This window comes from Halichoerus grypus, chromosome 5, assembly GCF_964656455.1.
Source record: "Halichoerus grypus chromosome 5, mHalGry1.hap1.1, whole genome shotgun sequence".
NCBI classification, from domain to species: Eukaryota; Metazoa; Chordata; class Mammalia; order Carnivora; family Phocidae; genus Halichoerus; species Halichoerus grypus.
Window position 1 is genome coordinate 132,755,370 of NC_135716.1, and position 25,988 is coordinate 132,781,357.

At 39.6% G+C, this 25,988-nt stretch overlaps 1 protein-coding gene across 3 annotated transcripts in view; it reads left to right on the forward strand.

Moving 5' to 3' along the window:
• Positions 1–25,988, forward strand: part of WLS (Wnt ligand secretion mediator) — a 98,847-nt gene that overhangs the window by 21,458 nt on the left and 51,401 nt on the right. For 2 of the 3 annotated variants that reach the window (XM_078072937.1, XM_036123030.2), the window contains exon 2: positions 19,947–20,219. In XM_078072937.1, the coding sequence (XP_077929063.1) occupies positions 19,947–20,219 (273 nt within the window). Of the gene's footprint in view, positions 1–19,493; positions 19,638–19,946; positions 20,220–25,988 lie in introns of all 3 variants that reach the window. The other variant, XM_036123031.2, reaches the window with a different exon arrangement.

Below are 25,988 nucleotides of genomic sequence, written 5' to 3' on the forward strand. Positions count from 1 at the left end.
ACAACTTGATGTGCATAATCCACGACAAGACTCACCTCATTTAAGGCACTGAATTAAAAATGAGCTTAATAGAAAAAGCCATGAGCAGAGTATCAAGAGATCTGACTCTAGCCCCATTTGCCTCCCTAGATGTATCTTTCAATCCCCATGCTTCTTCTTTCTTTTATTATTTGCTAAGTGGACCTGGGAACGCTTTTCCTTGGCAAATAAAAACAGAGGCATGTCTTTCTCAAAGCCAAATATGTTGGCCTTTCCACCCATTTCTTTTCTTTCTATTAGAAAATCCTCAGTAAAGCCTCAAAGCCTTTAGGTTACCTACAGATTAGAAATTTGTTTAGATGGTGATTAAGGTATATTTTAGTACTTTGCTGAATTCTGAGGAATATAAAGAGGTACAAGACCTGCTCATCTGCTCATCTATGGTGTTATATGGAAAGAAAGCACTGGATATGAAATGAACAAATTTGGGAATTGACCACTTGCCAGCTATGAGACTAGGTTTGCTTTTAGTATCCCATCCATAACCTACCATAGATCAGTAGGATCTATGATAATGATGTATAAGAAGATGGAGATGATGACAAAGATGGTGCTTATCTTTTGTAATACACCAAAGACAAAGTGGCACTGTTTTAGCTGAGTAGATAGGCAGGACATATGCAAGAATATTATTAAGAAAACAAAGCAGCGTATTATAAAATGTTAGGTAATATTAACTGAACATTTACTGTGTGCCTGGCAATATGCTAAGTGTTTTATATGCATTATCTCAGCTGCTGAGGTGGTTGAGTTGGGAACGTGAATCTTTGTCTCACTTTTGTTTTCATGTTTAAAGGTCTTAGAGACAGGAGGATCCTTAAAGCAGTGATTTGGACTTCCTTAACTTGTTAATTGTATTTTTTTTTTTTTTAAAAAAAAACCTTTATTCTAAAAGCAATGGAGTTTGGGGGACAAAACCTGGAGGTGGTTGTAAATTGACCAGAAGGTTTACAAATACCCATAAGGACAGGCATTATGTTAGACATTGTGGGAAAATCCATTCAGCCCAGGGCCTTCGGTCAGTATTTTCCTTTGTGAATTCTTTTGCTGAATGTCCCATCATCCTTTGTTGAGATGAGGTCCTGTTCATCCTGTCTGCTTTCACGACATGAATGTTTTAGGAACTCTCCACAGACTGGCTGGATTGTCTCTCTGGGCTATGAACAGATTGTGTGGGTGATGAGACAAGTAGGAAAAGACTCAGCAGTCAACAAAGTGAGTGGAAAGCTCTTTCTCTGGCTTTCAGAATGGAGCTTAGACACAAAGGAAACTTCGTTAATCATGCCTCCTTTGTAATCAGAATGGTGGAGGCATTTTTTTCAGCCACTATTATTTTGTCCTCTGTCTCGTCTGAGTCAAACCAATTGTTAATAGCTAACTGAGGGGTTAAATATTTCCCAGACACAGCCAGGCAGAATCAACTTCACTTGTTAAAGAAGTGGGTCGGTTCTGATTGGAAAACCAAGTCAGGTGTTTCTGTGGTGGTGGCACTGGTCTGGTAGGATATCCTTGTCCAAGATCTACATGGTGGCAGCTTTGTGTTTAGATGATGAAAATTTCAGTTGTGTGTGGGAAGTGGGGGAGAGATGGGTAAGACTTGGGGGTTCAGGTGAGTTTACAAGATTCAATCACTTTTCAGTACTAAGTTCCTAAAACAAGCACTGAATGGAAAACTCCAAGCATCTCAATTACCGAGCAACCTTGGACAACTCACTTGTTTAATCTTTCTGTAGTTGCTTTCTTAGAAATCAAAGGAGGATAGTAATCTTTGGTACCCACTTAACCAGCACTGTGTAGAATAATGAGACTGTAAATGCTTTGAGTGCCCTGGAGATGAAGAGATAGGGAAAATCCTCTTACGTATTATTCATATTTAATATGCAAAGATGAATTAGTATAGTTTTTTTTTTTTTTTTGAAAACCTGTTATGCTTTCAGCACCTCCCTTTTATAAGGGAAGTTGTGTGCCTTAGCAGAGGTTGACTTTGTAATAATTTAATTTTCCAAGACATGTCCTGCAAATTTACAATGTGGTTGGTTTTCTAAGAGGGAAGTTTGAGGTTAGCCCTGTCCTCTCCATTCCCCGACTCTAGTGGTGAGATGTTTTATAACAAATTCTTGGTTGAAGGTGAATCAAGGGTCGTGAAACCAAAGGCAATATTAGTGTTTACAAGAGAGCTAATCAACTATTACTTTAGCTATCCTCTAGCTGTGTGTTTGCCTATTTTCTTTTAATGGACTTTTGAAGCCAAAATTGTGAGAGGTGGCTGTAAATTCCAAGAAAGAGGCATCACAGTGTTTTAGGGTTGGCAGACAGAAGAAAGAGCTGTCTGATTCTTGGTCTTTCTTTCTTTTTTAACCCTAGTGCCCTATCTCTTGGTCATCTGTTTAGAGCAGAACGAAAAAATTCCCCCTCCCCCCCCCAGAGTCTTCCTTCCCCTCTTGTATCTTGTCTCACCTAAATATTTTCTTCCCAGGCATGACTGGCGTTTACCTCTCCTGTTACGGTGATGAAGCTACTGCTGGTGCTTTCTGCCCAATGGAAACTCCCACTGCCCCTACCTGCATTTGTCTGTTTGCAACAGAAATTTACTATTTCCCAGTTGTTCAGAGAAGCAGATTCTTGTTTTGTAAGGCACCTGAGAATTTACCTAGTCCAGTCTCACCCACCCTGGGGTCTCCCAACAGGGACGACCTCCCTGCCATCACCTTCCCATTCCAGTGATGAGTTAGTTGTTCTCTAGACAGCTTGTTTAATTTTTCAGTCCAATTGAAACACTATGATGGTTAAAGGTTCTTTCTTATCATTTAGTGGAAAACTGGCCTCCATTATCACATCGTAATTTCCACTTACAAATCCTGGCTTTTCCTTTTGAAATAATCTAGAACATGTGCTTCCCTTCTGTTAGATGGTGGCCTTTCAAATAATTGAAAACAATTACCATTTCTGTCCGTTGACTTTCTATTTTCCAGGGGAAAAACACTCCTTGTCTGGTTTTGACTCCTTACCATACCTGCTATCCCTCTCTGGTGATTGTATTCCCAGTCAAGATTAAGTTTATCTTGGCTACTATGGCAACTAGCTACTGCTTGTTGTTTCAACTGAGAGGAAACCACCATTTTCCTGTTTGCAGTAGAAAATCCATAATTTAAAAATCAACATGGTAACGTCCTTAGAACAAAAGCATTTATATTGCTGGTGGTCAGTTTATTGCAGAGAACTGTGAGTTCTGCAGCAGTCTATGCTCTGGCCTCACCATTTTAGCTCCTATAACTTATACCAAATGCATTTTCCAAATCTCTCTCTGCACTGGTTTTTCTCATGAGGAGTCATAGTGTGGCATGAGTCAAAGAGAGATGGTAGGCTCAGATGAATTTAGGTTCAAACCCCAGTTCAACCACTTACTGGCTATGACGTTGGATGAGTTATTTACATTTCAGAGCCTCATTTTACTTCTCTCTAAGTGGAGACAATATCTACCACTTCAGTATAAGAATGAAAATCAAGTTAAATCCCCTAGCCCCATGCCTGGCACATAAGAAATTTCCAACAAGTGGTAGCTGGTATAAGCATTTATAATTTGTAGGTGACAGCCTGATGCAGGCAGCCCAGCATATGTAGGCAACTGTAATGGTCATGGATTGCTGAGAACTTGGAATCCCTATAGTGGTACACTCTGAAAGGGGAGTGTCACAGAATGGCTTGTGGGGTAGAAGCATTTCTTCTAAGCCTGGGTGGTTGGGATAAAACAGGGGCTCTTAACCAGGAGCAGTTTTGCCCACAAGGGGATATTTGGCAATATCTGGAGACATTTTTGATTTTCACGACTAGCTAGGGGATGAGCAAAGATGCTATTAGCAACTGGTGGGACTAGCAACTTAGCATCCTACAATGTACACGATGGCCCACAAACAGTTATGCAGCTCCAAATGTCAGTAGTACACAGGTTGAGAAACCCTGGGATAGAAGGACTGGGGCAGGCCATCCAGGAATACTAAGAAGGAATTGGTAGGTGTAGCCCTCCGATGGTGAGGAGCCCAGACTTTGGACAAAATATTGAAATAAGTTGATGACCTGGTGGTAGCTGTAGCTCTAACCTCATATAGTCTAGCTTCATAATCCTAATGTGCCTTTCTAAGAGGTCAATCCTTTCCACCTTCCCAATGTCATATGCTAACTAAATAAATCCTGCCAAAGGTTTATATGAGGTTTTTGTGCCTATTATTTTTTTTATTTAGTCCCTACTAAAGACCTGACTGACCTAATTGGTCCAGTCTTGAAGTAGTGATTCTGTCACAGAAATGGGCAATCAACCAAAAATGAATTTAAAATAATCTAATAACTTCAATTCTTTATATATACTGCCAGAATATGGTGAAGAAGACATATAATCTGTAGCAGTATTTCTAGAAATCTCCCTTTCCTTTACCTTCCATTTGATGCTTCTAGCCTCTTCCAAAATCTCTCACAGACCTCCTCTGATAAAACTGCTCCCCCAACCTAAGCCTGTCTTCTCTACTGGCCCCTTTCTCTTGATTGTGTATCATGAAAACCCAGAGAGCCCATCTAGCAACAGCTGAACTTCCATGGGGGTGGGTGGGAGGGAGGGCAGGTGAGGGCATGCAACAGAACAGGCAAGAGGTATTCTCTGTGTCTGTTGGGAGGAGGGGAAGGAGTAGAGAAGACCCATGCTAATACTTTTGGCTATAATTATTTTATAATTTGTGAAAATAATTGTGGAGAAAAGATGTTTTAGTCCCATTTCACTGAAGAGAAACCTAAAGGCTAATTCTGTATCCCTCAAACAACAGGCTGCTTAGGATATCCCTGGGATATTTCTCAGGGAATGACATCTTAAACATTCCAGTTAAAGTTCTTCTAGAATCATCTCTGATTGTTGGGGCTATTCACTGAGAAACAAGGAGAACCTCTGTCTTTAATGACCTAAGGTCCCAAGATCCAGACCTTCTCGTTCCCTAAATGTTGGTTAACACATCCCTCAGGGGAAGACGACAGGATAGAGAACAAAGAGTATGTTGCCATCTTGCCAGATTATTCTTCTCCATCTGTTGGCAGCATGTTATTATCAAGTTAACATTTAAGGCCTTACTATGTGCAAGGTGCTGTAAGAGGCTCTTTCTATTAATTATTTTATTTTCACAAGAAACCTATGAGGTGGGGAACTCTTAGTGGAATTTTACAAAGGGAAACTGGCATCCTGTAAAGCTATGTAAGTTCCCTGACTGAATTGCTAGTAAGTAACAGAACTGGGATTTGAATTCCAAGGTTTTTTGCCTCTACAGCTTTTGCTTTTAATTTTTTCTCATTCTGATTTTATAGAATATTTTGTTTTTTTCAGCAACACAAAGAACCCTTCCTGTAAAAGCAATTCCCTTACTGCACTGTAATCATCATTTTTCTCCTATGGAATATGTAAAGGGTAATCTGGGTAAATTTTGAAATATATTAAGAACACAACAGTTTAAATGAAAATTTGAATGTTATGAATTGATGTCTCATTAGCAAATTTTGTCAATGATCTTTTGGTTTGGGGCAGTGTGTGCCATGACTTCCATTCCTTCTGAATAATAGACTCAGCTCTGGTGAGCTTATTTCTGTCATCCTGAAAAATAGAGGTTGGACATGCTCCAAATTATTTCATTGTATTGGAATGTCTTTGTATTATACTGTGAGTATATGGGCCATTGGCTGGAAGCTGGAATGGAGTTTTGCTTTTTTATGCCTTAAATGATTTCATTATGATTGGATTGGACCCACCTTCCCGTAGTTTATATTATAGGGATACATTTCGTCATGCTGAATACATCAGTATGAAGGTTTACAGTTGGCTCTAGTTTGCCCTTGCTCTCTAGAGGAGTTCGTTGGTCTCACCAGTTGTTGGAAGATAGAAAACACCCAGAGCCCCTTCTGACTCCTAAGAGCAACAGAACAGAGGAGGAGGATTAAGGTCTTTTCCTCTAACAGATGTGAAAATACAAGGAAAATGAGGGGAGAAGGGGCCTAGATGGACAAGGCTTGGTGGTCTCCATTCTTGACATATAAATTGACCCTAATTTAAAAGGATATTTTTAACCTTAAAAGAAAGATTTTTACCATAACATAGAGGATATAAATTTCCTTAAGAGTAACGGGATTTCTTTTTTTTTTTTTTTTAAAGATTTTATTCATTTATTAGAGAGAGAGAGCAAGAGCATGGTGGGAGGGGCAGAGGCAGAAAGAGAAGCAGACTCCCTGCTGAGTGGGGAGCCCAGCTCAGGCTTGATCCCAGAATCCTGGGATCATGACCTGAGCTAAAGGCAGACACTTAACTGACTGAGCCACCCAGGCGCCCAAGAGTCACAGAATTTCTAAGTTAGAAGTGACTAATAGTTAAAAAAAACTGCCTTTCACAATTGAGAGAATTGGGGCCCACTGTTGATCGATTGCCTGGTTAGTAGTATATCCAGCACTAGAACTCAGCAATCCTGTTTTGTGGGATAATTCATTCTGCCAAGATTCTTCTCAAATCTGCAGTAGTTCCGGAATAGAAGACAGATTTGTGGCCCAGAATTGGAACTCTAAATGTGTGAAGAAGGGTCATAGAATGTTAATGATGAAGAAAGCCCTAGAGGCTCTTTCCATCCCTATCCAGTGCTCAGATGTCCTGTTCCAGCTTCGCACTCTCCAAGTGGTACCAGCAGGAGCACCTCTCTTCACACAAATACGGGCAGTTCATTGTCTTCAACTGGTCAGGTTAACTTGGGATCGTCAGATTTTACTGATCTCAGATTTCCTTCCTTAGAACTTGCAACGTTGGGACTACCTAGAATAAATCTAATTCCTCTTCCAAATCTTCATCATTCACGTATTTGACCTTTTATCTCTAACCTCTCCCCTTTGGCCCCCCTCCAAACTGAGCTCCTTTCTTTAACAAGCAGCGCAGCTTCTGCATATCCGACCTGTGATACGACTTACTTTCCTTTGACTCCCCTCCCTAGCAAATGATGCTGCCATCCCTTTGCTACCCATGCAAGAAACTTGGGAACATCCTTGACTTCTCTTTCTCACTCGCATCCCACACGAATCGAATTGAGAGGGTCTGCAAATTCTTCCTCCTAAATAGCGCTTCCTTCCTGTCACAGTTGCATCTACCTGTCCCCATTCAGAAGTTCCGTGTGTCATCTCAAGACTTCTGGTGCCCATCTGGCGCTCCACAGTTCCTTCATGGCAGGTCTTCCACTGCCTTTCACTGCTAGTTCTTTGGGAACTTTCATACGTAATTCATTGGACCAGAGAGAAAAACGCCTTGAGAGCACCTGGGTAAATAGACCATATGTCCATCTGAAGGTTCCTTTGCCCAAATTTCTGTCTGAGCCTGTTTTGTAGATTTGACCTCAAAAGTAGGATTTGATGTCTTTAGAAGGGGGTGTTTGTTTTTCTTTCTGGTAGGACTTGATTGGAGGATATTAATGAAATGGCCTGAAATTTCCCACTGTGTGTTATTAACAATATAGATTTTGCTATAAAATCTTCAAATAGGCAGCTGTGAATTATATGCATTTAAGGCTAAGGTGTGAATATTTTATTTCATTTTGTCTCCTGTTTTCTTTCTAGCATGCAGGCCTTGATCTCCTTAGGGCAGTGCTCGAATGGGATGAATAACTATAAGTCCTACTTTTGAGAACCTCAATTTCCAGAAAATATGCTCAGTTTCCAAAAAAGTTTCCTAAACATGCTCCCACAATTTTAATATTGGCTACAATCCCTTTGGGAGGCATTTTTCAGAAATTACCATGTTTTTGCTTGCCTGTTGTGTGTCTCCTATACATTCTTTTGATGTGTAAATTTACTTTCTTTCCTGTGGATTGGGATGATAGTATTTCAGTTTAGGAAAAGTTCATTTTGTTTTTGTTGTTGTTTGTTTGTTTAAAGTTTATTTTTCTAAGTAATGTTCACATCCAACATGACCCTGAGATCAAGAGTTGCACGCTCTTCTGACTGAGCCAGCCAGGTGCTCCAGGAAAAGTTCATTTTGGTCTTCAAAATTCAGTATTTATTTTATATACAGGTTGACACAGATCTGGAGGAACCATCCTAAGTGGACATTAACAGGGGAACAGGAGTAGCATTGGGAGGTTGGCATCATGGAAGACAGCCATGGCTGCTTCCCAAACTCTCAGAATGCCAGTCTTAATTGTACTTTCATATAGGCAGGCCGTGGATCTAATTCCCTATGGCATTTTTTAAATGATGCCTCTTAGGTGTTTGATAAAAGCTTGTTAGGTAAATCAACGTAATTTATTATTTGTTTATTTATTTTTTAAAGATTTTGTTTTTAAATAATCTCTACAACCCAATGTGGGGCTTGAACTCACAACCCAGAGATCAAGAGTTTCAGGCTCTACTGACTGAGCCAGCCAGGCACCCCTAAATTAGCATAATATAATGTTAATGTGTTTATTAGGACATAAAGTCTCTTTAATTCAGGTTTGGAGGATGTGCGTGTTTAAATCTCTATGCTTGGTGCCGTAAGGAAGAATAAGATGTGGTCTTTCCTCTCAGGAGTTACGTTTGCAAATAAAGTGGAATGCTATAGTAAAGACATAGGCCAGGTGATCTTGACATCTGAGGAAGTAAGGATCATTTGTTACTGAAGGGAAATTGGTGAAGGCCTCAGATGCTGGCACATTCTAAGCATTTAACAAATTAAACAAAGGAGGTGGCACTTGAGCCAGAACCTAGAACTGATGAAAATATTAAAATATTTAACAGTTATGTAGTGATTTTACTTAATTTTGTTATTTTAGTGTGTTTTAAAGAAAACCAACAATTCCTAAGAGTGTGACTGTTAAAATTTCAGGTCTCCCTTAAAATTTACCTCTTTGCCTCCAATTTTAGGGAATTCAGAAGTTCTAAGGTCTTACCTTTTATTTGAGTATTCAGGGACGGGGATGTGATTATTCCTGGCGTTTGTGAAATTCCAGATAAAGCTGTTAACAAGTCTTGCTTGACCTTAGCCTCAGCTTGTACTATGACCCTTTGGAATGCCCCATATTCTGTTCCTTTAATTGATTTGTCTATTTTTCTGAAATGGGTAAGAATATAGAGAAAAATAAATCAGTAAATTGCATGAAGCTTTTTATTGGGTCTTACAGTCTCCATTCCCTAATATTTCACATGTGTGTATAGGAGACGTTATCATTCTGGTGTCACTGAGAAAACCTTACTTACTTCAGGCTTTTATCTATTTGGTTACTTCCTGAATGTTTCCATGGATGGGGGACTCACCCTTCCCTGAGTCAGATTGTGCCATTGTTGGCTTTACCCGAATTGCCAGCAAATTCTGTGTTAGGTTTCTCTGAAGTTAGCCAGCGTCTAACTTGTATCCTTGGCCCTTATTCTGCCTATGAGATGTGTCATAGACTCATCCATGGCAGTTCTATCTTGTGTTTCTGAGTTGGATTTTTCCTAGGCTGACATTCCAGCCCAGAATTTGAACCCCAGTGAATTATGGGAGTGTAGCCATTAGTTTCAAGTGAGTTGAGTGGTATTTTTGGCAGCATGTTATCCCACCATCCCTTTAAGGAACTCTGTGGAGATACTCTGTGGCCAACTGAGTTGCCCAGATAAGCTATCCCGATGGTTCCCTTTGTATGGTGCCCAGTCCAGCACTGGGTCGTGTCTTGTCTGTGGAGCTTCAGCAAGTGCCCGATGGCCCCATTCAGTCTTTCTCATCCATCTCTTTGCCCTGCACATTACCTCTCAGGTAATTTGAGAGAACTGATAAATAGGGTGAGCTAATAATAAACGAGCAGTTGAGAGGCAGTGTGGTATATTGGAAGGAGCACTAGATTTGAAGTCAGATGGTGGTTTTAGTCCTAGCTCTGCCACTTGCTGGTGGGATGAAACCCACCAGTCTTCTCATGTGCAGTGGGGGTCGTTATCATGACTGACCTGTTTCCTGTGAGGATTAGACGATCCAAGCATGTGAAAGTGCTTTATAAAATGTAATGCACAGTCCACATATTAGTTAGTATTTGTGTTTATTATTAACACTGACAATGTTGACAAAAGTAGAATATTTGTGATTTATAAATTATAGATAGCAAATGTGTGAAATTTATAATTATAGAGTGTAACAGGTATTTCAGAACAAAGCGGCTGTTTCTCCTACAGTGTTTATTGGGGGGCTTTCCTAACCCTAAAATTTTAATACAAAAGTGTGCTGGTGGCGAACTTGCTCTTGAAGTAGGGCCAGTTGCCCACCTTTTTGTCACCCCTACTTGGGAGCCCTCCCACCCCCTCCCGAGCTCTGAGAGATTTCCCACACAAGAGCTGGTTCACCCTCCATGCTGGGTTTATGAGATCATAGCCAAGGTAGTAAATTATAAGATGCTATAATTCACTTTCCATAGGTGGTCTTGGCTACCTTCCACAGCCTTTTGGCTAAAAGGTGGCTGATTTTGAAGCATTGGCACAAATTCAAAACTTCAGCCCAGATGACTGGGTTTGCCGAGCAATGAGCAATAGCGTCAACAGATGAGCCATTTGGTTTTTCTGTGGAGGTCTTTTGTGTTTACTTCATGTGCATTTAATTTTTGCTGTTTTGAATATTTCTAGAGTGATGGAAAAACACTAATTGCAGGCATTTTTCAGAGGTAGAGGTTAGAATTAGTAATTTAATGTACTTATGTTGAGCTTCCCGATTTAGTCTCTCTTTGCTGCTGGATGTTAAAAGTGAGGGTCAGTTTTTTAATCTGAATTCAGGATTTGGGATTTCTCCCCCAAATAGCCCATCTAATGGTCAGTAGATTTCATGTGCCCTTTTGTGCAGGGCCCTTTATGTGCATTTTATTATTTTTTCAAAGAGATTAAAAAAAAAACAAACCTCAAAATAGCACCAATCTTGAGCCTAAAGTAATTTCATGTTTACCACAGCATTTCAGATACTATGTAAGAGTTTGGCTCTGTGTCCCAAAGCACTCTAATTTTTTTCCTCTTGGTTCCAACGCTCCTCATTTCCACGGGATCCAAGCCAGGCAAGTAATGGAAGCCAAGTGGTGCTGCTTGCTTGCCGCGTAGATTCTGACAAATATAGAGTAATTCTTCTGTTCTTCAAAGCTGTTACATCTTTGGCTCCAGAACAATTGAGGTTGCAGGCCAAGCATTTAAAATTCTCATCAGCCTAAGATGAAAACATATAATATTTTTCAATATTTTTTATCAGAATGAATTACGCAAGTGTTTGCTACAATTTCTGAGACTTTGCCGTCGTCAAAATGTCTGTGTCATTTATCCATGAGTTTGTGTTGTAGGGAACTATTTTTAAATAAGTGTTTGACTTTTGTGCGTACCATACAAATTACTTTGCATTCAACGCTGCTGTGTGGTGTGCATGTGTGTGTATGTGTGTTTTTGTGTGTTTTGGTGGTGGTAGTTTAGTGTAGAGGAATGTTCTGCTGTGTTTAAAAATTTAGCTTTCCTGGAACAGATGTTAGCATAATTAACTACTTACTGAAAATTACTGGCAAGAATGAATTACATTTCACTCAGCATACCCCTTTACATGCACTAGGGCATAGCTAGGGTAATTCAGAAAATCATTTCTCCAGGTCGTGGCCCTGCAGACCCACTCTCAGTCCCCCAGTAATTGAGATGGAATTGTGACATAATATTTCGCTTAGTAATCTAGTGAGATTTAATTGGTATGATTGAAGTATAGGAGAATTTCATCTTCAAAGTCAGTGGCATAAGTAGAGTGAATGTCTGACCGTTATAACTTCGGAGCAATTTCAGGAAAGGAATTAACAGACTGAGTTGGCTAATTCCGAAGCACTAAGTCAGTTTAACACAAGTATTTACACTTTCTTTAGCTGAAAATTTTGAAGCGGTCATTCTACTGGGACATTCTACAACTTGGATACCTGTGATAGCAGACACGAAGAAATCTTTTTAGGAACTGACCTGGAGGGAACCACAAACAGAATTGGCTCAAGGAATTGCTAGTGGTCTAACCCCTCCCTCACGACTCAGAGAACATGATCTGGTTACTTCATTTGTACAGTATATCCCACACATTTCCTTTTAACGAGAAATAAAGCAGGAGTTTTTTGAGCTTGAGAAAGGGAGGCAGAATCTTTGAGGGATCTCAATTGAACACATTTAAAAGCTAATTTCTAAATTTAGCTGAAGTTTCTTTTATGTTAAATAAGTGCTTTCGGGGAGGGGGGGCTTTGAATGAAAACTGTAGTTGTATAAATATCAGAAATTCATCTGGTCTCCTTGGTTTCTGCCACCTATGTTCCTTTTCCCCTCCTTGGCTCCTCCCCTCCCCGAGGAGCATCAAAAAATCGTGAACAAAGCCTGGAGTTCTCCAAGGGCCTGAATGCCCAGTACCTTTCCTGTAAGTTCTCATTAAGACAAACATAGATGTTCAGAAGGAAAAGCTTAGAACCGATTTGAGTATATAATCTTGAATGAATTATAAATCCCATTCATTGTGAGGCAGTGGAAGTTTTGTCTACGGTCTGTCTACGTTACAAAATGAAAAGTAGCTCATGTGACTGTTGTGGGGGCTCACATTATTCAGCTACTGCTTTTTGTTCTCTCCTTTTGTAGATGTGGACCCCGGCCAAGTCGTTCTTAGTGCCTGCCCCCCACCCCCACCCAACAGTAATCCTGTCCTTGTAAATCAGCCTCAATTCTTTTATTTTTTTTTAAAATAAAGTCTAATGTCTACTTCCTAGTAACTCAAAATCTTTTAGGAATGAGGTAGAAAATAAATGACATTATTAAAAAAATAAATAAATCAAGCATTTGTATTTTTACAGGTGCAGAAATCATGACAGCTGATTTTTAACTGACGCTAAATTTCAGGAGTGAGAGCAACCTCCTCCTTGAGTCAGTAGAGGAAGGAATCTGTTAGCAGTTGTCTGTGTGTTAAGTCAGGGCGAATAGTTTTGTTTTCGTATCTGTTAGCTAACTGCTATGGTGAAAGCAGAATTCTCTAAAGATTTCTGAAATGTTTGACCATTTTTACTTAAAATCATGACTTTTTCAAATTGAGGGTTTCTGATTTTTCGTGTTTGTAAGCATGACTTAGCCTTTTAACTGGTGTGTTCTGCACATTCCTTTCCCTTGTAGCCCAAAGCAGATTAATCTTGAAATATCATCTTTGTTGGGGCGCTGGGCGGCTCGGTTAGTTAAGCGTCTGCCTTCAGCTCAGGTCATGATCTCAGGGTCCTGGGATCGAGCCCCCCCCAACCCCACGTTGCTCAGCAGGGAGCCTGCTTCTCCCTCTCCCTCTGCTTGCCGGCCCCCTTGCGTGTACTCTCTCTCTCCCTGTGTCAAATAAATAAATAAAATCTTTAAAAAAAAACATACCGTCTTTGTTGCAGGAAGACATTCCTCCTCCAGATTAGGTGATCTAGACTTCAAAGGCTCCTCGGAGGCCCAGTTGCCAAAATAGGAGCCAGAACTTTGCCATTTCCTCCCCACCACCCTCTTGCTCCTCCTTCCAGCAGAGTTCATGTCTGGCCTTGTGGCTGCCTGCAGGACAGAGATGGGAGTCTTGGAAGGAAAGATTCCCCCTAAATACAATTTCTTTGTTATCGGTGGATCTCTTTATTATTCTTCCTTCCACTGCTTTGCAGAATGGAGCAGAGGCCGTGGGGAGCAGAAGTCAAGGCACCTAGTAGAGCGATGCCACTGGTTAGAGCAAGCAAACAAAGTTAGGGTGTGTGCATTTTCAACTCTCAAATGAGCTCTTTGTAAATTTTAATACTCAAGTGCAGACATCTGCAGAATTCATGATGTTCTAGATAGCCTGCAGTCTAGCACCTGCTCTTCTTCAGCGTCTTCCCCACTCGGCATCCCCCCTTTTCCCCTGGCTAACCAGCACCTGCTGTCTTTGGAGGCTAAGTCCAGGCCTGCAGAAGCAGTGCCCATCCCCCCACACCCCCCCCCCAGGCCTCTCTTACAGCTGGTGCGTCCCCCACAAACCTCTGTCCGAGCAAGTTTCAATCAGGAGGTACTTCTCTGCCAACTTCACCGCCCACACTCGACTGTGAGCAACTTGGGGTCTGGGGCTGTCATTTGTCTCTATCTTTAGTTAGCCCGATGCCCACATAATAGTGATACTCCTAGATGATTGCTAAAGGAAGATTCTTTATTTGTAATAAAGTGAAGAAAGAAATAGTCTGCGTTGGCTTAAACGGAGACCATGTGTCATGTCAGCATGTTGTTTTAATTTTATTTTAACTTTTCTAGGAGGCAACTAAGTCTTGTATCTCTTTCCAACTCTTTAATTACAGGTTCTGGAGAGAGTAGGGGCTAATGATTTGATGTTGACTCAACTTTGAGCATGATAGCGGTAGTGGTTGGCTAGCTGGTAATTTGTAAACTGGACAACCATTTGAGATGCTATAACAGGAAGCTGACTGGAGTCAATATTGTTCCAAAAGGAGTATAGGTTTAGTCATTGTTCACTTGCATTTTTACTCAAGGTTATGTTGTAATGATGACTGGAATTTTTACCTCATTCTAGTGAATTCATGTCTCTTACCTCCCAAGTATCTTTCTGTTGCCCTTTCGCAGGTAATGTCAGGGTAAATGTAGCATCCACAATTATAATTACTTTTTATTGTAATTATGATTTATCGCCTGGTTCCCCCCATTATTTGTGCGTTCCACCTGGCTGGATGGCTGATGTCTGTTGGGTTCACTGTAGCACCTAACATTGCCTAGCGCGTAGTAGGTACTCAAGACACATTTGGTGAATGTAGTATGAACCTTTGTAATGTATGTCATTGAGGAGCCACTGGGTTTTCAAAGAGGCATCAAGAGGTGTTTGGGCAGTTTTTCACAACTTTGAATTAGAAGTCTTACTGATTTCATAACCCTTTAAAATTAAATGTCATACAGTATCACATATTGCAATTCCTGTGCTGCAGTGGGAGAGGCAGAGGCCAAAAATACTGGCAGTTGAAGTACAGATAAGGAAGGGGAAAATGGCCTATGTTTGACATAGTAAAGAGAACTGAACTCAAAACAGGTCAGAGCTTTCAAAGAGCTCATGGTTTTATGACTTCTGTGCGTGGTCTGAATGCTGTCTTAATCTACCATAAGTTAACCAATCCGCAGTGCCTGGGCACATTCATTTTTGGCCAGATTGCTCTGACTACTAAATTGTACTGATGTTGAAGTAGCTTTTGGCCCATTTTTTTTCCGCCCGATTAAATGCTATGGATAGGTAGAGGGGACACTTAAAATGTGTGCTGAGGCAGCTGGGTGATACTGCGTTACTATCCTAGGAATACTGAGGAGTGGTTATTTTTAGCTTTCACCTGAGCAAACATGACTCAGTTTGTTGACCTGAATCCATCCAGTCCCTTCTTAAATATACAAACTCTATTAATCCCTAGAACCATGCTAGTGACCAAGTAGGGCCTTCAGCACATATACCTGGTAGTTAGTTGATTGTGGTGTCTTCAAAGGTTGCAGGTAAACATTTCGATATTTTCTATTTTATTCTTTCCTCTTACAGTAAAATCCCTCAGACTTTTTTTTTTTTAATTTAAAGATAGAAATCAAACTTTTTTTAAAATTTTAGACACTGTTTTGTGATCCATGTACTCACAATTTTGGCTATAGCTAGTGAAAATCCTTTCTACTAGCTATAAGCTTTGTTTTTAGTTTACTTTGATAGGCTTTCTACTTAAAGAAACATCTGGGAATTTACTTTTAGTAGGAAGTTCTCTTAAGTTGTAAATATATTATTGGGAGAACATTAACTGTCCATATTTGAATATCAGAATGTTGATTAACTTTCTCAAAAAAAACGTGTTTTGCCTTTTGAGCACTACTGGGAAAATTGAAAATGTTGAATTACCTTTAGGTTTTTAAGTTATGTAAAAGATTTCTGAGACTAGAGACTAGAGGACTAATTTATTCAAGTGAAGAAAAATATTTGTGATTCCCATAATACAGCTTGAGATGCACTTGAGGCTTCTCCAAGTTCACTGCCATGAGATTTATGAAAATATTAGTATTCCTGGGATTTTTTTCTTTATGCAAGATACACTAGGCTAATGAAAGAATGAAAATAATTCAGGCTGCTACAAAGGCAGGCGTTCACTGTGTCCATTAAAAATGCAGCCTTTGTGCCCGTAAAGTGTTCAGCTTCTCTGTTATTAAGTTTGGAATGTGGTTTTGGAGCTTAGCTGAGGAACTCAGCTAGTTATTTTTCATTTTGGTCTAAGGAGGGAGAGACTTGTTTTTCAAAAGTGGGGAGGGGAAGAAAAGAAATGAAAAAAGGTTAGGTTCATTTTAGAAGAATCGTTTTAAAATGTAGTAACTATTTTCTGTAGCAAATAGTCAGTTTGAGTATGTTAGCCAAAAATAGAATTCATGAGTTTTGTCTCCCTGTTTATTTCTTCAGCCACATTAAAAAGGGTTCAGTTAAATGTACCATTTGGTTTTTCTAGTGTCAGGGGGGCTATTTGGCTAAGTCAGGATAACCAAAGTTTAATTGATTCGTATTTCTAATAACCTAGATGCCTGATTTTAGGTGGATTAGGTGTAAGATGTCTTTGTGATACAGTTTTGAGTTTTAAAGAAAAACTTCCCTTGCATGGATTAGTGGTGATTCTGTGGTGCACTGAAGGACTTTAAGCTAGAGTTTAGTTGCGCTGTGTTTTCTGGTACGTTTGAGTACACATTGCCACAACTTACTGCAAACATAACATTTTACTAAAACTTTACCATTAGGACAGATATTTAGGGATAGGAAAAAAATGTATTTGAGCATTAGAAGCAGGGCAAAAAAACTTTTGCCTCCCCCCCTTTTTTTAAGATTTTATTTTTTTAAGTAAACTCTATACCCACCATGGCGCTTGAACCCACAACCCCGAGATCAAGAGTTGCACGCTCCACTGACTGAGCCAGCCAGGCACCCTCACACTTTTGCTTCCTGAGTGACTTTTCTCTGCTTTATGTATTTCTCTAGTTGTTACCTGATCTCTATTACATAAGAAGTGATTTCTGCTCATAAAAGGTGTGAAATCACAGTATGCCAGTTATCATATGCACAGAATTAAACATATTTAAACTATCATAATCTATACTGTTTTCCTTTCCCTGCTCATTTTCAGAGATATATATTATAAATATAAATATAAAAATAAAAAAATAGTTTTAAAAGTACTAGCAGGACCCATATGAAGAAAGCTGCAAAAATTTTCAGAGATAGAAAAATGGACTCCAGTTAATGGAGAAGCAATCACTGGTCTTGGATAGGAAAACTAAATTATTGGGAAAGGATGCCAATTCTGTCCACATTGTAGATTTAATGTAATTTCAATCAAATCCCAGCAAAAGGATAAAAAGGATAAATTTGAAATGGATTGGGGGAGGGGATTTACTCTGTCAGATATTGATACAAACCATCAACTTATAGGATTCAAAACAGTGTTGTATTAAGCCATGAACTGACAGTCCAATACATGAAATAGAGCAGATTGTCCAAAACCATCTATAGGTATACATAAGATAAAGGTGATGTCATAAATCAACAAGAAAAGAGAGTCTGTTCAGTAAAGAATAATTTAAATATTTAGAAAAAATAAAACTTGGGACCTCAATTCATCTTTTACATCACAACAAATTTCAGATGTATCAACTATTTACATATTTTAAAACGTGAAATAGTAAAAAAAATAACGAAATTAATAAAGGTGGCTGTTTATTGAATTGGAGATAAAGAAGGTCTAAGCACAGAAGCATGGGGAAAACATAAAGCTAAAGAGATACTCTTTTTTTAAAGGATTTTATTTATTTTTTATTTTTTATTTTTTTTTAATTTTTTAAAGACTTTATTTATTCATTTGAGTCCAAGAGATACAGAGAAAGAGAGCATGAACAGGGGGAGAGGCAGAGGGAGAGGGAGAAGCAAACTCCCTGCTGAGCCAGGAACCCATGGGGCTCGATCCCAGGACCCTGGGATCATGACCTGAGCCGAAGGCAGATGCTTAACCATCTGAGCCACCCAGGTGCCCCTATTATTTATTTTTTAAATATTTTATTTTTATTTATTTGAGAGAGAGAGAGCGCGCGCACATGAGTTGGTGGGGGGGGGGCAGAGGGAGAAGCAGACTCCCTGCTGAGCACGGAGCCAGATATGCAGGGCTGATCCCAGGACTCTGAGATCATGACCTGAGCCAGAGTCAGACACTTAACTGACTGAGCCACCCAGGCACCCCAGGTAAAGAGATATTCTATAAAATCTGGAACTTCTCTACATTTAAATATGCTGTAAACAAATTTAGACAGCAGATGGAAAAGTTAAGATAAATTACTAGCAAAAAATATTAGGCAAAGAATTATTCTTATTTATAGACAACCTTTACAAGCTTGGGGGGGAGGGATTAGGTTAGGTAGATTAAATTTGATATATCCTGTGACTGATTATTTTGCAAACACTAGCTGAAAAATTTTAATTATATAGAAAATATTTATAATAGCTAATATTTTGCACTTTTTTTTAGAGAGAGCGTGGGAGGGGGGAGGGGCAGAGGAAGAAGGAGAGAGAATTTTAAGCAGGCTCCATGCCTAATGCAGAGCCCCACACTGAGCTTGATCTCATGACCCTGAAATCATAACCTGAGCTGAAATCAAGAGTCAGATGCTTAACCTACTGAGCCACCCAGGTGCCCCTGTTTTGTACTTTTCATGTTCACTTGTTAATGTATACACTGACTCACAGAGGTGCATACTATTATTATTGCCATTTAAGAAATGATAAAATTAATACACTGATAGGTTTAATCATTCACCCAAATTCACCCATCCTTCTTAGTGTGGGTTATTGGTGACAGAAGCAGGTCGGCTCCAGAGTTGGTGGGACTCACACTGGCTACTCTGCTTCTTTACATGAATAAAAAAGAGAAGCCCTAAAACTACGCATGGTGTGATCCTATTTTATAGAAATATATGTTAATATTAGTGTGTGTTTTAAAGTTCTATAATGTAATTTGTTTATAAATTTTTATCTAATTACACGCTCATAGAAAAGCTAGTATTTTGATGTTTTTCTGACTGTGGTTACTTCCCTCTAGTGGGATTTTGGGTTTATGTTGTTTTGAACTTTAAAATTTCTGTATTTTGCAGATTTTCTTTTATAATCCTGTAACCGTTTTATAATCACAAAATGGTGTGGTTTTTTTTTTTTTAATGTTGTATAGTTCAAATGTGATGATCGCTTTTGAAGTGCACAGATCAAATGCATGGATTGGATACCTCTGCGGTATAGTCTGCTTCTGTCCGCACCTCTGACAGTTACCACACTAAGTGAGGGCCTGAGGTCAACGTCGTTCTTTCTCTCCATCACATGCAGTGTTAGAACTAAGGAGAATCTTAGAAACCCAACTGTCTTAGAAACTAACCATCTTGTTTCTCAGATGAGGGTCCTGAAACTACGAGATTTCACCAATTTACCCAAGATGAACTGGCAGTCCGTTGTTCAACCAGGCTTCAGACGCAGGTCATCTGACTTCAGACACTGTGCTCTGTGAAGTCCCGGAGCCCTCCACGCCCTCAGGCAGGTGGGAACGGAAGCACAGTTGATTTTTGTGACCTTTGTTTGGAGTAAGGAAGTCACTGAACCAAAGTGGTTACAAACGTATTCTTTCAATGAAAATGACAGTGATTGAAAACCTAATGGGAAGACTCTTGGAGATGCTTTATGACACCTGTGGAGGTCACTGAAGGATCCTCACCCGGATTTAGGGGATCCCCAGGGATTACTGATCCCAATTAGAGAAGGCAGTATGAACATTGGAGGCAAATGTTAGCCCCAAAATGAGCACTTCAGTGGATGATTTTTCTAAAACAGAAAAACCTTTTCTTTTCAGCCCCGGGGCCCACGACGGCAGTGTCCTACATGTCGGTGAAATGTGTGGATGTCCGTAAAAACCATCACAAGACAAAATGGCTAATGCCCTGGGGACCCAACCAATGCGACAAGATCCGAGACATTGAGGAAGCAATCCCAAGGGAAATCGAAGCCAATGACATTGTGTTTTCGGTCCACATCCCCCTTCCCTCCATGGAGATGAGTCCTTGGTTCCAATTCATGCTGTTTATCCTGCAGCTGGACATCGCTTTCAAGCTGAACAACCAAATCAGTAAGTGTTCTTTCTTCTCACTCCTTTCCTACCTTGGACACTTTCTCTCTTCTGGTTCTCTCAGAGCCAGTTCTAGTAATAGTAAAATGAGAATATTAAGAACAGAAAATTACCGACTACTTACTACTTGTTAAGCCCTTTTCTGAATATCCTACTTGTACTAACCCATTTCCTATTCCTAGCAATTTAGTGAGGTAGGTCTTACTATTTCATTATCCGGATAGAAACCTTGGGCCCCCATGAGGTTGTTCACAGTCAAAGGTGAGAGAGTGGAAGCGCTGGGATTCAAACCCAGGCGGCCTGGCTTCAGAGCCTTGCCCTAACTGCCAAGCTTCATCACCTTTGTAGTTTTAGGATGGAGCTCACTCCAGCAAAGTGATTTGAGGATTTCTGAAAGGACCCATGTTTCAAAATGTCTTTTCCCACTAGGCTTTGAGAAAAGCCATCGTCTTAGTACAGATCCCTGTCAAAATGGGAATGCCAACCCATGAGCACTCATTTTCCCATAAAACCAGGGTTGGTTTTTTTGTTTTGTTTTGTTTTTGTTTTTTGTAGCTTACTCACTTGTGGCTCAAGATTCTGAGGGCATGGGACATAGAAACATTTCATGAGGAGGAGATTATATGTGGCATCTGAGAACAGTATAGGGAACCTTAGGTTGAGAAGAAAACATTTTTTACTGACACAGTATCAGGGGTGAGTTGGAAAGAGAAAGAAGTGTGTTGGAGACCTCTTTCCCTGGGGCCAGTCCTTGGATTAAAGCACTTTTTCTAATTCTAATTTTCCTGTATCCTCAATAATCTCCATATATAATCATTAAATTTGTTTTGTTTAGGAGTTGCCAGTGTATGTGCTTGGTGGACATCTTACCGGGAACAAATAGATATGCTGAGATAATTTCCAGAATGGAGAGCCCCCTCCATTCATTCAGTCTCTTACCCATTATTTTAAACCATTTTGGAGGGCCTACTACTGCCAGGCACCGTGCTGATGGCTAGACATATGGATACAGGTGAAGACACGGTCCTTTAAGGGGCTTACAGTCAAGTGCAATGATGGGCAAATAAACGATCATGTCGGTGTGAGGTGCTAGGGGCTGCAACCAAAGTACGCGCAGGAGGCTGTGGAAATACAAAGAAAAGGTTTTAGAACATGGTAAGGGAAGACTGCCTTGGGGTGTGTGTGTGTGTGTGTGTGTGTGTGTAGAGCTGAGCAAATAGATATGTAAAGTGAGTGTTAAAGAGTGAAAACCCTGACAAGAAGTTGGGGCTGAGGGTGGGGACAAATAGAAGAGCATTCTAGATGGAAGGAATGGCTGATGGGAAGGTCCAGATTTGCACAACAGCCCAAAGCCTCCAGTGGTATTTCGCATTTCTCATGTCCACATTCTCTTACCTATTGTCGTCTTTGTTGGTTGTGCAACACATTTATTCATTTACTCATTCAAACTTTATTATGTCCCAGTTGTATGTTAAACATTAAGTACTGGGGATACAAGACTGAACAAAACATGTCCTTTTAAGGAGTTGGGAAAGACAATGTTTGGGAAACAGAAAGGAAAGAAAAGTATGTGCTGCAATGAGGGGGATAGGCAATGTTGTGATACTGTGATGTATAAGAAATAGATATTTGGTCATCCAGATCACCAAAACATATTTCTCATATGTAGTTGGTCTTTGGCTCACAGTTCCCCAAATCCCTGGAATTTCCTGAGTGATAAGAACAATGGGAGCATCTTTTGTTATAATATTTGGTCTCTTGTCCTCAGTTCCTGAGAAAGCATCAGAAGCCATAAAGGTGAAATGGGTGCCTTGTTCATAACAAGCCCCTTTCCACCACAACTGGGCTTATGTTAATGAGGTGACTTTTAGAAAGCGCCTAAGGGTGGGGACTGGTTGCCAGGGGAGCCGATCATGAATAGAGGGCTGGCATTTTTAGTTCCACTCCTGATTTTCAGGGAGGGGAGAGGGGCTGTAGGTCGACTCAGTCACCAATAGCCAATGATTTGATCAGTTGTGTGTATATAATGTAACCTCCATAAAAACCCCAAAGGAATGGAGTTCAGAGAGGTACCAGGTTGGGAAACCAGAATGCTTCCTTATGCCACCCTGCCGGGCCCCAAACTCTGAGGTAAGAAGGAATTTCACTAGGGACTGTGTCTCATGTATCTCTTATCTGGCTGTTGGTTCATATCATTTGTCAAAAATCAGTAATCTAGTGAGTAAATGGGTTTTCTGAATTCTTTGAACTGCTCTAGCAAATTAAACCCAAGTGGGGGCTTGTGGGAACCTCTCATTTGCTAGCCAGTTGGTCAGAAGTACAGGTAACACCCTGGGCTTGAGATTGGCATCTGCAGTGGAGGGCACCCTGTGGGACGGAGACCTTAACCTGGGGGATTAGACGCCATCCCCAGGTAGATAGCGTCAGAATTGAGTTATGTTGTAGGACACTCTGCTGGTGTCTGAGAATTGTTGGATATGTGGGGACCCCCACCTCCGACACACACACAACACATCTTATTTGGTGGTCAGAACCTATTACATATTTTAACTTATTACATGAATTACTTCCCAGCAAATATATTTTTTAAAGATTTTATTTATTAGAGAGAGAGCGCGCCTGCGCGCACACAAGGGTGGGGAGGGAGAGGGAGAAGCCGGCTTCCCACCGAGCACGGAGCCCAACGTGGGACTCAATCCCAGGACCCCAGGATCACAACCTGAGCCGAAGGCAGATGCCCAAATGACTAAGCCACCAGACACCCCTACTTCCCAGCAAATATTAATTCTAAACATTAAGAATGCCTTCATTGGTGAGGCTATAACTAAAACATTTCTATATGTAAATGAATTTGACTGTGTCTTACGTTTTTTCTCTCTCAAGTATGTATTCTGCCTCCAAAATATATTTTATCTTCATCTAGAAAAAAAGATTGTATTAAAGAGTCTTATCTTAAAAAACTGTTAAATTTCTTGTAACGTGAGAGCCCATACCTAATAGGGGCACACTAAAAAATTAAGATAGACAACTAACAGTTCCTTCAATGAATGTAGAAGATAACTGACATCATAGAGCCATCAAGGAAACCAGGTCAAAAAATACTTTTTTGGGGCAGTAGCTGTGGGTGGGAGCTGTTAACTTGAATATGAGAAGGTTACGTGTTAAGTTTGTGGGAATATTTTTTTTCTTAAATTTATTCTCTATACCTTTGTTAATGGACACTGAGGAAGGCATCCATTAAATTAAATAGTGGTGGTATGTCGTGGTATGTCTTTGCTCATAGAGATATTTTTAATTATAATAATATTTATAAGACACTGTAGATCTCTGTTTTCCTCTGATCCTTATGTTAAGAACGCATGAGACTTCTGTCTACTTTTTATATTTTACCATTAGTTTGGATGCCTTTCTGGCAGCAATAAGTAGGACAGGAGAAAAGGGATCAGGAATGTAGTGAACAAGATCCTATTATATGTGGATGACTTCCTGTTTATCAAAGATTCAGCTGTAACAGTATTACCTCAAATGTAAGGAAAAGTCAGGACCAATTCTATTTTTTCTTTAAACTTTCTCAGGCAGTCTGTGTAATGAGTTCCAGATCTCAAATAATGAGAAGAGATTTTACAATTTGGACTATGAAATTAATGTTGGGATTTCCAAGACAAATGTAAATATGACCAGAGTTTTCACCTACCTTTGAAGGGTCTTTGAGTAGATAAAATAATCTAAGACTATGTATTTTAAATGACTTTTAGTCACTTGGTGTTAAATGTATATTCTTTTTAAACTTTTCCATTTAAGGTGATACAGGTTTTAGCTAGAATTTGGGATCTTGACAAACCCTCAGAAAGTAGAAATCATTGACTGACTCTTTAAAAGCTTGTCATTACTTAATCATTCCAAGATTTCATCAGATTGATACCTTTACGGGGGAAATGGTGACATTAGAGGGAAATTTATAGTAATAAAAGTGGTTAGAGATTGTGTATATTATATCTAATTATTGACAAAGAAGATATTCCATGTGAGTTATGTAAAAAAAAGGTAATCCTCGTTTGAAAAAGCAGTTTTAAACAGAACCCCTACTTTTCACCTCTTAAACATAAATGTTTAAAAACCTACAATTGTCTTTCAGTGATAAGTATAAAAAGTAGCCAGTTGAACTTTGAAGCGGTGACAGTTTTAAAACAATATAGGCTGTTGGAGCTGGAGAGGGGAAGCCCATTGAAGGGAATCTGGAGACTTACAGATGCTTGGAATCAGGAGTAATTGACCTTTTGGTGAATAGCAATGACCAATTCCTAGCAGACCTGTCTGTCAAAATCTGTGATTGGGTCAGTGCTAACTTTTTCCTGAATATTTCAAAGGCTTGAAATTAACCTGTTTGTCAGGGCACAAGCATGGTGCTTCTGTAGAGTTGTAAGGGACATAGGACTTCAGTTTTTACTACAAAGAGGAAATGGAGGGGAGTGTGAGTACCCTGAAAAGGGTGTCAGAGAAGAGTTAGCTGAAACATCTGGCATCTGGATATATAGTTAATCATTGGGAAAAATGGCTTTGATTTTTCTGTGACACCAAATTCTGTTATTTGAAAATATCCTCCAAAGTGGGTGTACCTCATTCTTTTTAAAGTGTATTATCAGTCACTCAATTTATGTATGTATTTGTGAAAGACAGGTTTGGATTGGCTAAGATGGTGCCTACTTGTAAAAAGGAATGTCACTCTACTGATTACAACTGCAAGTCACATACTTAGCATAACCTCAGACTCTCCATGGGGCTTCTTTTGAGGAACCTGGGTGCAGAGATCAAAGAAAGTTTTTTTTTTTTTTTTTTTTTTTTTGACATGTCTCTACCCAGCTTTCAGATCTACAGGCTGTTGAAATAGAAGCACTGAGAGTCATTGGCAGAAAGCCTGAAGAGGGATTGATCTGTGTTGAGTAGTAAATCTAGAATTTTAAGGGGTTTAAAAATTCCTTAGGCTGAAAAAATATTGGAGAATGCTGTGGGGTAGGAAAAGCCAGCCTGTCTATTCTTTTCTTAGGTAATGAAGTCATTATGTTTTGCCTTGAGCCCTGTGCTGTACGCTAGGATCGAGTATTAAGTCTTACTTGCTTGTTTCATTACTGCGAATGACTACATGAAATGATGGAATTATTTCTATAACTGACAAGTGATTTTTCTTCTTTCAAGCTGAAAACATTCCTGTAAAACATATTTCTAGTAAAAAAAAAAAATTAGAATGATAACATTACCCTGTTCTCAAGTTACATAGCTGAGAGTCCTGCCTTTTTACAGAGTGATGGTGCTCTTCCATTTGGATATCATATGAAGACAATTAGGATAAAAGAACAGTCTGTTAACTGTAAACAAACAAACAAACAAACAAACAAACTTATGTTATCTAAAATGATTAGGGGTGAATTTACAGAAGGAAGAAAGTCCGTGAACTTATTCTTGGCCATTAGCAAGAGTCGTGGTTCTTAATTCTGTTTTCAGATGCCTCTTTGGGAAGAGTCCACAAAGAGAGCTTAATGGGGGAGAGGACTCCTTATGCCATGAAACTACACCAGCTAATTGGTACAATGCTATTCATGCAGCTAGATTTCCATGCTTTATCAGATAGTTCTTTTTAACAAAATATGTTGTAGCAACTACTAAGAAGAAATCTGATTCTACTCTCCCATTCCTTTCAAAAGAGACCTTCTTTGAGTCATGACCATGTTACAGTCTCTGTTTATAAGAAACATTTCTGATCAGATAGTTTTT